Raw genomic sequence first — 13,078 nt, 5'->3', positions numbered from 1 at the left:
TATGTAAATAAACATGTCAATGAAAAAGTGTAATCTTATTTGAGAATGATAATAATATATAATAAATAAATAGAATACCTCCGCTAAACGTATGTATCGTGTTACCGGGCGTCGGTAGGTGAGTTTTCACTTCTATCGGCACTCCCGGAGGACCCGGAGTGCAACCGTTGTTGCTTGTTTTACCAGCGGTTAGTGATTGACGAAATTTTGGCCACAACGTTTACAACACCAACGCCCAAGAAGTTATCCGCTTAGAATTTACCTTTCTATATCTTCTGAACGTTGTCCCAAACTGCTGTTTTTTACTATAATATATTTTGACTTGAGCATCAATTATACCTATACCTAAACAGTATTGCTTCTTGATAGTAGCCATAATGTACAATAGGCACCTTACATAAGTATTAAGTACTTATATTATGGAGTGAGGCGCAGCGTGGCGCGGCGGTGGACCGTGGCACAGGGCTATTGTCATTCAATCGGGCCATTGTGGTCTTTGTCGGGCCGTATTTAACCCGCGCGCGGCCGTTCACCATGGGGCATGGGATGGGTATAACCAGAGATGTGAAAAATACTTTATAAAAAGTATTTAAATACAAAATACAAATACTTCCTTGATATACTATTTCAAATGCAAAATACAAAATAGTTTTTGAATTTGTATTTAAAATACAAAATACGAAATAGGTATTTTCAAAATACTTTTTAAAAATACAAATACTTTGCGATAAAAGGTACTCTGAATAGTGAATACCTAGTCTGAATTAAAAAGTATTACTCAGAATATCCGAATTGAAAAGACTCTTTATTCTTTGAAACAGTGTGTCAATCAGTCCTCTATCTAAAGTGCAAATTTCTAGTTGTTTGCTCATATTAACCGGAAGGATGATGGTTTATAACGGACAAATTTTAAAAGCATTAATTTAGATTTGTAATGTTACAGCTAGTATAATGCCTCTCGTTAGTGTGATAAAAACGTCGTCGTGATAAAAGTATTTTGTATTTTGAAAATAGAAAATAGGTCCCAAAAACTATTTCAAATAAAATACAAAATAGTTTTTTTCAAAAGGTATTTAAATACAAAATACAAAATAGGTATTTTGCATTTTGTATTTGCATTTTAAATACAAGTATTTCAAATAAGTCACATCTCTGGGTATAACTTGTGGCAGTTGTGGCCAATTTTATTCCCGGACGACTAAGTATCAAACGCTAGATGATACGGGATATGAGTTATGACCCGTTTATTTAATGGCGACTTACGACAGCACATTTACGTAACAACGATTACATGAAGTGTAAATGAAACAATGATCGTTTATTACTCTGCTATCATGCACCTTTAAAGAACGAGCATTGAATTATGATGTTCACGATCCTATTAACAATTTTTATTACCGTTTTTTTCAAGTTATTATTAAGTTAGGTAACTGTTTTCACTCCACCAGCCCAAACCGAAAAGTTTGCCCGATATTAGGTCTACTATACATTCATATTTAGTTAGAATACATAGATTTGTATATATGTTAATTTTAATTAAGTATTCACATATTTCAGTAAAAACAAACGAGCGATTATTTCCGAAAATATAAACTTTCTAAAAAATGTTCGTATTGTAAGACCTTTCCAACGATACCCACGCTATTGGGTTAAAGCAAAATTCAAAATTCAAAAAACTAATTCTGCATGGGAGATATGAGATACAAAACCAGGGTAGGCTAAAAATATTTTTTCGTTATTTTACCGTTCTGTCACCATGCATGATTTATGTATCCATGCCAAATTGCAGATAACTGTTTTAATATCTATGGATACTAGAATAGAGACCCACTTGAGTTTTGACTGCTGTTCCAAATTTAAACTCATAACGATACAAAAAAATTATAACGTTATAACATTACAGTACAGATTTTCCTACTACCACAGATAAGAAAGTTCTCATAGTAAAATTGCTTGTAATAAAGCTGGTCATTTCCTACGGTTTCTCAACGCATTATAGAGCACTAATGACATGTATGTAGATAAAATTAATAATATATCACTACAAAACATCAATTACATTGAAGTTTATCGTTTAATTAATTGAAAATATTAATTTACATTAAACTGCCATAAATTTAATAAGTTCCTCGTCATAATAATCTTAAAAAATACCAATAATTTGTATGTAAAGAAAAGGTACCTAACTTGTGGTTAAGTTACATGATGAGGCATGATGATGACGGAACAGTTAGGATATACATGTGAGCCTATTGTGGCGAAGGCCTCCCCCCTCTTCCTCCTTTCATCCCGGTTTTGAGCTATATCCGGCCTGTCGCTCAAAAAGGAGTCCAAGTTATCCCGCCATCGCCGACAAGGTCTGCCGGATCCGCGGTTTGACTCGTGGGGCACGGGGCACCCACTCCGTGGTTATCATGGCCTACAAGTCATTCCAGCCCAGGATAAACTAATAATATTTTGGGGTTAAGATGGTATTAATATATGGTATAAATGGTATAAATCGTCTATTTCTTATCATTGATATATTATTGATAAGTTATCAATAATATATTTTGGTTGCCATAGAAGACAAGCTATTTTGAGGTTCGATGACCTCAGAACCTCAGATATTACCTATGGCAAATTGGCAGAGAGGAGAGAAAGATTCTTTAGTTAAGAAAGAGTTAACGAGAGTAACTTTGGTATTATTAGCAGGCTACTTGGATTCGTAATGTCGGTCGATGTACGGTTATAAATGTTATAATATTGGCTAGACCCCCGACCAGCGACCAGTACTGAAATGATCAAATTTGTTTTTCAGAATGCTAATACAGTTCTTTACCCAACTTCTTTTACCGTATTGACTAGTTCTTTTTAGGAATTTTCAATCACTCCTCCATAAGGTACCTTTTCTACTAAAGTTTGAGACTACATTACTAAGGCTTAACCCTTAAATGCATGATTTTTTAGGGTTCCGTACCCAAAGGGTAAAAACGGGACCCTATTACTAAGACTCCGCTGTCCGTCCGTCCGTCCGTCCGTCCGTCTGTCACCAGGCTGTATCTCACGAACCGTGATAGCTAGACAGTTGAAATTTTCACAGACGATGTATTTCTGTTGCCGCTATAACAACAAATACTAAAAACAGAATAAAATAAAGATTTAAGTGGGGCTCCCATACACCAAACGTGATTTTTGACCGAAGTTAAGCAACGTCGGGCGGGGTCAGTACTTGGATGGGTGACCGTTTTTTTGCTTGTTTTGCTCTATTTTTTGTCGATGGTACGGAACCCTCCGTGCGCGAGTCCGACTCGCACTTGGCCGGTTTTTTTTCTTTTTGCCTAAAATTAATATATGTATCACATAATTGTTTGCCGTTTCTAGGAAAAATAGTAATAGTTATTTGTACAACAAGAGATCAAAGTTTGATATTTCTTCGAGTGCTTATTTTGAGTACCGTGCAAGCGAAAGATTCTAGAATCTTGAGCGTAGTAAGGGACTCAAAAGCGCACGAGATGTAAATAACTTTGATCTCGTGTAGTACACAACATTTTTCACCTGAGCAGTGAGAACATACCTATCAACTTGAAAAATGTAATCCTTCTTCATCACTTAATACTTGCCTACCTACTTATGTTTTCTTAAGATATACAAACAATTAAGTTTAATTACCGTAATGGAACACGAAAACAAAACGTAATAATAAATTTCAGTAAAATAATATGGAAATAACAAACATCAACTGACACTTCAATCGACAACTTTTTTTTGTAAAAAAAATCTTTGTAAGATACGGTCCGAACCGAATTGCGGATACGTCCTATTTGTCAACTATGGTAGAAATTCTTAAAAGTAAAATAATTAATTTTGCGTGATGATCTGTGTATTTTTTGAGTTCATGATTTTAATTGTACAATAAAATAACTAAAATATAGTATTTTATCAGCTTTTATCAAATCTTAAATTTTATTTTTATTAATTAATTATTAAGAATTCATACTCGTACATGGTTCGGAACGACGCGGTCTAAAGTTTTTCGGAGGTCAATTATAAACCGTGAATATACCGTTGAATGTCGTTTTAACTTTTTTTTGTCTGTTTCTTTTTGCTAACAGTGGGAAAGGGACAGAGATAATAGAACCCAAGTATTTCGAACTTGTATTAAACCCCGCATGTTGAAATGACATTTGACTATAAAGGTCACTTGAATGTCATTTTGTCTCACTCAGCGAGCAAAATCGCATTTTGCTCACTGTTTTTAAGAATCAAAGTACCCTTGTTCGAGCTGCTGGGGTGAAAAAAAATTATTTCATCGATTTTCACTGCGAAATCAGTGTTAAAAGTTGCATAGGCTAAATTATATTTTTGGAAATATATAGCTATGTATTATAGCTATGTTTGAATCGCATATGTGTAACCGCTTTTTCGGAAGCTGATATTATCAAGGCAAAAAGCTTGTTGTTCGAGGCGGTAACTAGTTCAACCAAACTAGTAACACGCAAAGGAGAAGGTAAATCGGCCCGGAATATCGAAGATATTATTTGCCTGTTAAAAGAAAGTGTTACCGAAGATCTACCCATTTTTGTGGCGCGAGACTTACACAAACTGCCGCCTGTGCTTTTCGAGCACCTGGATGCTACAAGAATTCTAAAAGAAATGGCTAGTATGCGCAATGACATCGAGCTAATGCAAGAACAAAGTGCCACAAAGAAGGAGCTAGACCTATTGAAAAAAGAACTGGACGATCTTAAAGCAGCGTCGTTGGTAAACAATTATTGTCAAAATGTAAACAGCAGGCGTGGTGCCTGTTTAGCTAGCAGTTTCGACTATCAGAGTGGTCCTATGGGATTGCCCCACTCGTGTAATGAAAGTTTATCTCCTAAGGAAATACAGCGCCCGTCAGTGGCAATGTGTCCCGAAATCAGTAAAAGTGACTGTAATAAATCACAAGAGGGTAGGGAAATAATAATGCAGTCGGCGGCGAAATTTCGACCGTTACCATGTCAGCTATCAACGGATAAAGATTCGGCCCCGTCGGCAATTACTATTAACGAGCGAAATAATAACGAACAAAGAATGCATGAATCAGGTAACAGCTGTATATCGCAATTATTGCCTTCTAAGCAGTGCGATTTACCTGCATCTGCGATGGTAGCGGGACACACGGGTGCCGCGGTCGACGAACAAAAATTGCCCGAGCCCCTACAATATTCGGAGATAGCCAAACGGGGTGAATGGAAACCTCAGACCAAAGATGAACAATGGAAAACTATTGAAAGAAACAGACTTAAAAATAAATTTATTGGAAATAGAGGAAAAGCAACAACAAACCCTAGTACGAAGTTCAAAGCAGCCGATATTAAAGTCCCTATTTATATCTACGACGTAGCGAAGGATACGGCCATGAATGACATTTTGGATTATATAAAGAGCAAAACGAATGTCGCAGTTACTTTAGAGAAAATTAATATGAGGAGGCAGAAGGACTACAACGCTTTTAAAGTTTACGTGCCCAAGCATAAATTAAATATATTTTTGCACGACGACTTCTGGCCAGAGGGTATTGCGTTTCGACGCTTTATCAATTTCAAGAATAAGAATGAAAATAGCCATGGAGAATTTGAAAGCCAAAAAACATAAATAAAATATATAAATGGAACATACGACTAAATTCATAAGTTTTAATTGCAGGAACATTGTACGATCAGTGGAGTGTGTGCGTAAATTATGTTGCACAGCGGATCTAATTTGTTTACAAGAAACATGGCTCATGGAGCATAACCTCTCTTTTCTTGGTAGTATAGATGACGGCTTTGCATATACTGGCAAATCTGCAGTGGATTCATCGACCAAAATACATATAGGGCGACCGTACGGCGGAACAGCAATTCTGTGGAACCGAACGTCCTTCCCGTGTGTATCAGTGATTAAGTGTGACAGTGCGCGTTTATCGGCTATTAAAATATTACTTAATGACCGCTCGGTGATTGTGATGTCAGTGTACATGCCAACGGACTCGACAGAAAATCTAATTGAGTTCACTCAATGTTTAGGTGAGATACACTCAATAATTGAAAATAACGATGTGGAATCAGTGTTTGTGCTCGGAGATTTTAATGCCCACCCCGGTGAGTTATTTTCTAATGAATTGCTAAACTTTTGTAGTGAACAATACTGGGAATGCGTAGATATGCAAGTGTTATCAATGGACACATTTACGTACATTAGTGAAGCGCACGGGTGCAAACGCTGGCTGGACCACTGTGTGGTGACTAATGCGGCGCGTCCCGCGGTACTTAATGTTTCAGTGTTACATAACGTTTACTGGTCCGATCATTACCCATTGTTAATTGAATGCGATTATAATTTAGTTAAACCTAAAATTTGTATTCCTCAATTTACGCACAGTAAAGTAATTTGGGGTGAAAGAGACTGCAACCAAATCGAAAACTTTTCTAATTATTGTAACTCAAAATTTAAAAATGTTGATTTTCCTTCTGAGTTTTGTGACTGTGCCGATAAAATGTGTTGTAATGACTCGCACAAACAGGTTCTGAAAAGTATGTACTCTGACATTATATCTGTTCTAAAGGAGGGCGCTGAGCTTAGTCATAACAACACTAGTCACAATAAACGCAGGCACATTACGGGTTGGAATAGGTATGTCAGCGATGCTCACCGCGAGGCTCGCTTTTGGTACTCATGGTGGATATCGTACGGTAAGCCAGCTTACGGGTATGTTTATGATAAGATGCATGAGTCAAAAAAGGCGTTTAAATCAAGGCTTAGATACTGCCAAGAGCACGAACACGATATTAAAATGGATATCTTGGCTAAAAATCATACTAATAAGGATTTTAACAAATTTTGGAAAAACACCAATAAATTTAATATTAAGTCGAGTCTTCCGGTGAGCGTGGCTGGCATACACGATTTGACCGGTATTTCTAACGCATTTAAAGACCATTTTACTGTTACTTCACCGCTACACCAGTCAACGGAGACGCTCGAGACGGAGGACCAAGTGGTACCTACCAGTATAAGATTCTCGGCGAAGCAGGTGGCCGCTAAAATTAAAAACATGGTGAAAGGGAAATCCCCAGGTCACGACGGCCTCAGTGTCGAGCATCTCAAGTACGCTGGAAGTCACCTGCCTAGAGTTCTGTCTCTTTTCTATAACATGTGTATTAGCCATAGTTACTTGCCGGAGGATTTAATGCATACTGTTGTAGTTCCTATTGTAAAAAATAGAACGGGAGACGCCTCTGACATTTCCAATTACAGGCCCATATCGCTTGCCACGATTGTGGCTAAGGTACTGGATGGTTTGCTTGACGACGTGCTGGGAAAACACTTGAACATTCACGACGCTCAGTTTGGCTTTAGGCCGGGCTTATCTACTGAAAGCGCAGTGTTGTCTCAAGCAAACTGTCCAGTACTACACCACTCGCAAGACGCCAGTCTTCGCCTGCTTCTTGGATCTGTCAAAGGCTTTTGACATGGTGGCTTATGACAAGCTATGGCATAAGTTACGAGAACATACCAGCGTGCCCCGGGAGGTCACGGCTTTATTTAGGTATTGGTATGGCCACCAGTCGAATACTGTAAAATGGGCCGGCGTGCACTCTGACGTGTATAGGATGGACTGCGGGGTGAGGCAAGGGGGGTTGAGTTCACCTAAGCTGTTCAATCTATACATGAACGAGTTAATCGAGGAGCTCAGCAGTACCTATGTCGGATGTCACGTGGATGGGGTGTGTGTTAATAACCTCAGCTACGCGGATGATATGGTGCTGTTGAGCCCCTCGGTTGGTGCACTACAGAGATTGGTGAAGATATGTGAATCGTATGCAGGTACCCATGGGCTAAGGTACAATACTTTGAAAAGCGAGGTAATGCAATTTAAAGCTGGGCCAAAATCGTACAAAATGACACCTGTTACCCTTTGCGGTACCGCTTTAAAAGTCGTACAGAAGTTCAAGTACCTTGGCCACTGGGTAACAGAAAGCATGACAGATAACGATGACATAGAGATGGAGCGCAGGGCGTTGTGTGTTCGTAGTAACATGCTGGCCCGCAGATTTGCTCGTTGTAGTAATGAAGTGAAGCTAACGCTCTTTAAAGCATACTGCCAAACATTCTATACGTGCAATCTGTGGGTCAGTTTTACGCAGCGGGCATACAACGCACTGCGCGTACAATACAATAACGCGTTTAGGGTGCTGTTTGGGTTGCCGCGTTACTGTAGCGCGTCAACTATGTTTGCCGAGGCGCACACTGATAGTTTCGACGCAATAATTAGAAAACGGTGTGCGTCATTAGTCAACCGTCTTCGCCACAGCCCAAACAGTATTCTAAACGTGCTGGCGCAGCGCTGGGACTCGCCTTTGTTCGCGCGCTGGGTGCGGCTGCACGCGCCGCCGCTCGCCGCACCACGCCGCTTTTAATATAGTTAATATTTTGTGTTTGTTTGTATTTGTATCTACTTTTTGTCACTAACTTAGATTTATAAGTTTTGTTTAGCCTTAAGTACTAACAATAATATGGATTTTTTATTCGAAATAAAAATATTGAATTGAATTGAATTGAATTAGTAAAGGGTATAGGAAAAATCTTAACTGCCATCAGAAATTTATGATGTTCCTATGATAAAGTTTGTAAATATAAAATAATTACAATCCCCGAAAAACATGCCCAAAATCACATACTAAAAATCATCAACTTCCAGGTTTTTCCAAGTTTTCCGACATTTTGTCAACAAACAAATGTAATTTTTATAAATTAAAATACTGCGTAAATTTATGTAATAATTCGGAAAAAGTAGTTTTACTATTGAAATAATATACAGGAACAAATAGAATTTGTTTAACCCTTAATCTGTGAGCTGTCTAATGCTTTGTAGACATTTGGCAACATTATGCATTTAAGGGTTAATAAACTTACTTATAACTAAAATAAAAACAGGTAAACGAACGTGCAGCATTAAGGTTACAGATTAGCTACACAGTAAAAAAATAATTGAGCATTCGTTCACCTTTTTACAAAACATTTAATATCCGAAACTAGATACCCTCATAAGGTATTTTCCCGTGGAACGTCACCCTTAAGCTGTCTATATGAAATCAGAAATCAGAAATCGTTTATTTGCGAACCATGGTACATTTTAGTTGGTACAATAAAAACATGCCGGCATTACCGGCTGTCTCCATTTGACTAGTAGTTGTGATTATTAAGTAAACCTAGGGCATGCTCCCGGGAATTCCCGGTTCTTAATTTCCCGGGAATTCCCGGGAATCTTGTAGTGTCAAAAGAACCGGCACTGAAGACCCGGAACCGGTACTTCCCGGTTCTCCCAGACCCGTGTTTAAATTACTTTTATATTGCTATTTTGTAGTAAGTAGTCATAATATGGCGTTATTCATAAACGGCTATACTAACTTAATCAGTTGATGATCGTCGTTATGCCATAGAGAGAGACAAACGACGATCATCAGCTGATTAACTTAGCAGACGTTTATGAATAACGCCGATAGTATTTTAGCTAGGTGCATTAAGTAGCATTTAAATATGTTGGTTTGAAACGGAGGACACAAATAACCCGACGCGGATGACGGTCAATTGTAAAAAATAGCTATGTCGGAGAAGTCCGAATAATATTTCGTATAGTCAGACCAAGCTAAGTTGGTAGCGATTTTGATAGCACAGACTGTGCAAGTGTTATTTTAAACGTCAAATTCTATAAATTTTGGCGTTTACTTTAGCAGCGACATAAGCGGTTGCTGAAGTAATAGCGGCTCGGCCACTATATTGAGCAACTTGCGACGGCGGCAGCGATAACCATAGGTTGGAGTGAGACACGGCGATTGGATCTTTCGTTCCCACCTGTGGTTGTCGCTGCTGCCGCCGTCGCCAGTCGCTCAATGTCGTGTCCGAACCGTAGGTGTTATACCGCCAATGAGAGTAAGCTTCCTTAAGCAGCCGACAGAAAGGTTGGGAGAGCTAGACCGCACCAATCACATGGATACTAAGATCGGCATAATTAATCGGGACGGTAGCTTGGGTCCAACTGGAGGATGTGAATGGAACGTTCTGGATTTTGTTGAAGTGTCTCTTAAAATTTGGTCAATATTTGTATTGAATGTGGGTAATTTCTAGAATCGCGGCGGATGATGTTCATAAATATGGGTAGGAATGGTCAGTCTCAAAATGTAGTCATGGGTTAAATTAGTATTATAGTGATTTCATTTATGGCATTCAATAATACTTCTGAAATTGTAATTATTTATATAGAATTTATTCATTCATAAGGATTGTAACAGACTTAAAAACGAATTTCTTAAAAATTATTATATAATATCCTAAGAACCGGGAAGAACCGGGAATCCCGGTACCGGCCGTACCCAGAACCGGGAAATGAAATTCTCGGTACCGGAAACGGTACTGCATGCCCTAAGTAAACCGAGTCTACCGCAATTTAATTTATTACGCCCCATCGTTCTACGTATTCAACCAGACTAGATACATACTTTCTAACTAAACTCTTAATTAAATGCTACCAAAATTAAACTCTTAAGAGAAGTAAGAGCTTGTCTGGCTTATTTTATGTAGTGGGTATACTACACGGTCACATCACAAGGAACACTCACCGTTATTTAAAGATGCAACAGGCACGAAACTCGACAGAGATGCTTTTCACACAAGTTGTTAAATCGTCACAATCCTGCCGGCACTTGCAAATTAAGTATAGGTATGGGAAGGCAGCCTAAAATAGCCGTTGTAGTTCAATGTGTTAGTCGTCGAACATGGGCAAGACAAACAAATTGACAGTGGCACGTAAAGTTTTTGACGTGCGGAGGTGCGTGGCGGGTGCGAACGTCGGGGCGAGACGTCGGTCTGTGCCCGCGCCGACGGAGGACTGTGCTGTGTCTGGATGCCCGCTGTCGCCGCGATCCTCGCGAGCTTTCCTTCCACCGGCACCCGTCCCGCTCGCGCAACCGGTCTCACGCCCGCCTTGAAAAAATAAAGAGAGCCTCACATTTCGGAGAAATATGAACCAAACCAAACAGCACCTTATTTATACCTCAGACAGGTACGCGGCAACCTCTTTTACATTGCGCATCACGATATCCTTAAATAAAAGAGGAGAGCGCCGCGCCGAGTCAAGCATGCCATGGATTTTCGGCTGCCCGACCCGACCTAAGACATTTAAGTGTTATTAAATTAACCTACCAAACTAGCCACCCTCACAGTACTTACAAATCTTACAATACAAACCATCCCCTGTTTATGGTTATGACCACGGAATAAGCATAAGTACTAATATTTTAAGGTAAGTCCTGTGAGTCCCTGTGATTAAGACGAAAGAGGAGGACCGCGCGAAACCGCCGTCTCTCTCACGGTAGACCGGGCCGTGCCCGGGCCGATGCGTTCGACATGTCATTTTCTATGACGGCTAGTCGATGATCACACGATCACGTGGTGATTTCCACAGAAAACAGCTCCGGCCCGGCCCCGGCCCGGTCTAGCGTCGATTATCCTTAAGTCGTTCATATATATGTAGTTAATTATTAAATAATATATGTATAAACAATATTAAAAATATTGAGGCGCTGAGATAATTCGTAGAGCTAGTATGAGCACTCCGATGATAATGAGACGATCAAACATCATGTTTAAGGTAGTTTAGCGGTCGACATGTTATCACTAGACCGTAGATTGTAGACCATCGCTTCCGGTAGTCAATTCAATTAACTGTTGTTTTCTCGTTTTATCTCCATTAAAAATATTTAAGATCAATATTTGCGATTCCAAAGTCAAGAAACTACGTTGGTTGTATGTTGATTTAGGTCCCCACTGTTCAGTGGCCACACTATTGTGAAGCTGAACAAACGTGTACCTAGGTACCTACAGACTCGCTACCGTAAGGGATTCCTTCTTATTTCCCCGCAGTCATTTCTTTCACCTTCCTCGCCTAGGGTGTGGTCATGCGGTCGATGGTTTCTTGAAGACAGGAACCAAAAACGACTAAAGGTTTTGATAATTGAAACTGTATTTTGTAATTCATGGGCATATACTTACACATATATTAAACTTATGTATGACACCGTAAGATTGTGAACCCGTTAGTTTACAAACTAACGTAGGTTAGGTTAGGTTAGTTTATAATCTCCCTACCGTCAGTTTATAATTTAACTAGCGACATTATAATCTGACGAGTGTTTACAATTTTACGGTGACATGTATATAGGTAGGTACATAGGTAAGTACAGTATAATTATTTCAATCATGATTAATTAATAGGTAATTTTTCCGTCTTTTAGGGCCACTTGCACCATGCCGCCGTGGTTAAGCGGTTAAACATGGAGTTACCATGGTTACCAGTACAATTAGACACTGGGTTAACGGTTTAACCGGTTAATCCTGGGTTAGTGGGATGGTGCAAGTGGCGCTAAGAGTTTTGTCTGTGAAATATGGTTCTGATTCATAAGAAATAGAAATGGTTTTGTGACAACGAATTTGTAAAACAGAGCCACATTAAAATTAAAATGTGCTTATAAACCAACAGCAGCGCCACCTACCGGGTCCAATTGTATTTAAAATCCATCCGGGAACCCGTTAAAAAAAAAGGTACCTCACTCGATTAATGGACGCCCCCTAAGTGTTACTGCCTACTAGTCTTGGAGGATATAATCAAACGGAGACGCCATGTCTGTAATTTTCTGTACAAAACAGTCTGCCGATTTTTGCGGGGGAGGGGAACGTCAAATGTATGCGTAACGTAAAAATAGCCATGTCAGATAAACGTCAGTCCATACATTGTGTATGACCGTTGGCCGCCTATTTTCGACAGAGGGGAAAGCCTGTTAATGGCTACTCCGTTTAGTTGTATCCTCCAAGCTACTAGTACATGATACTACCTAACAGGGATGTTGCGAATATCCGCATCCGCGGAACATCCGCATTATTTTCAACATCCGCATCTGCATCCGCATCCGCATAAAATCGATGCGGAGCTCATGCGGATGCGGATGTCGACCAAGTCGGTAACAGGAACGTCTTAGCGGCGGCGTAACGCTAGGTAATTTCGTCATTACATAAT

At 39.4% G+C, this 13,078-nt stretch overlaps 3 protein-coding genes across 3 annotated transcripts in view; 2 read left to right on the top strand and 1 right to left on the bottom strand.

Moving 5' to 3' along the window:
• Positions 1-11,070, bottom strand: part of LOC134661374 (extracellular sulfatase SULF-1 homolog) — a 78,750-nt gene extending 67,680 nt beyond the window's left edge. Inside the window, exon 1 of the mRNA XM_063517420.1 lies at positions 10,626-11,070. The gene's annotated coding sequence lies outside the window, so the exon portion shown is untranslated. The remainder of the gene's footprint in view (positions 1-10,625) is intronic.
• On the top strand, positions 4,382-5,619 carry LOC134660983 (uncharacterized). The gene has a single exon (XM_063516871.1). It carries the CDS (start codon positions 4,636-4,638, stop codon positions 5,617-5,619), a length of 984 nt encoding a protein of 327 aa, XP_063372941.1. The 5' UTR covers positions 4,382-4,635.
• Positions 7,401-8,453, top strand: LOC134660982 (uncharacterized). Its single transcript, XM_063516870.1, has one exon. The coding sequence runs from the start codon at positions 7,479-7,481 to the stop codon at positions 8,424-8,426; it is 948 nt and encodes a 315-aa protein (XP_063372940.1). The 5' UTR covers positions 7,401-7,478; the 3' UTR covers positions 8,427-8,453.
• Positions 11,071-13,078: the final 2,008 nt, after the last annotated feature.

Source organism: Cydia amplana, chromosome Z (genome assembly GCF_948474715.1).
Source record: "Cydia amplana chromosome Z, ilCydAmpl1.1, whole genome shotgun sequence".
In the NCBI taxonomy this organism is placed as follows: domain Eukaryota; kingdom Metazoa; phylum Arthropoda; class Insecta; order Lepidoptera; family Tortricidae; genus Cydia; species Cydia amplana.
The sequence above is the reverse complement of the archived record's forward strand: the minus strand, read 5'-3'. Positions and strand labels throughout refer to the sequence as shown.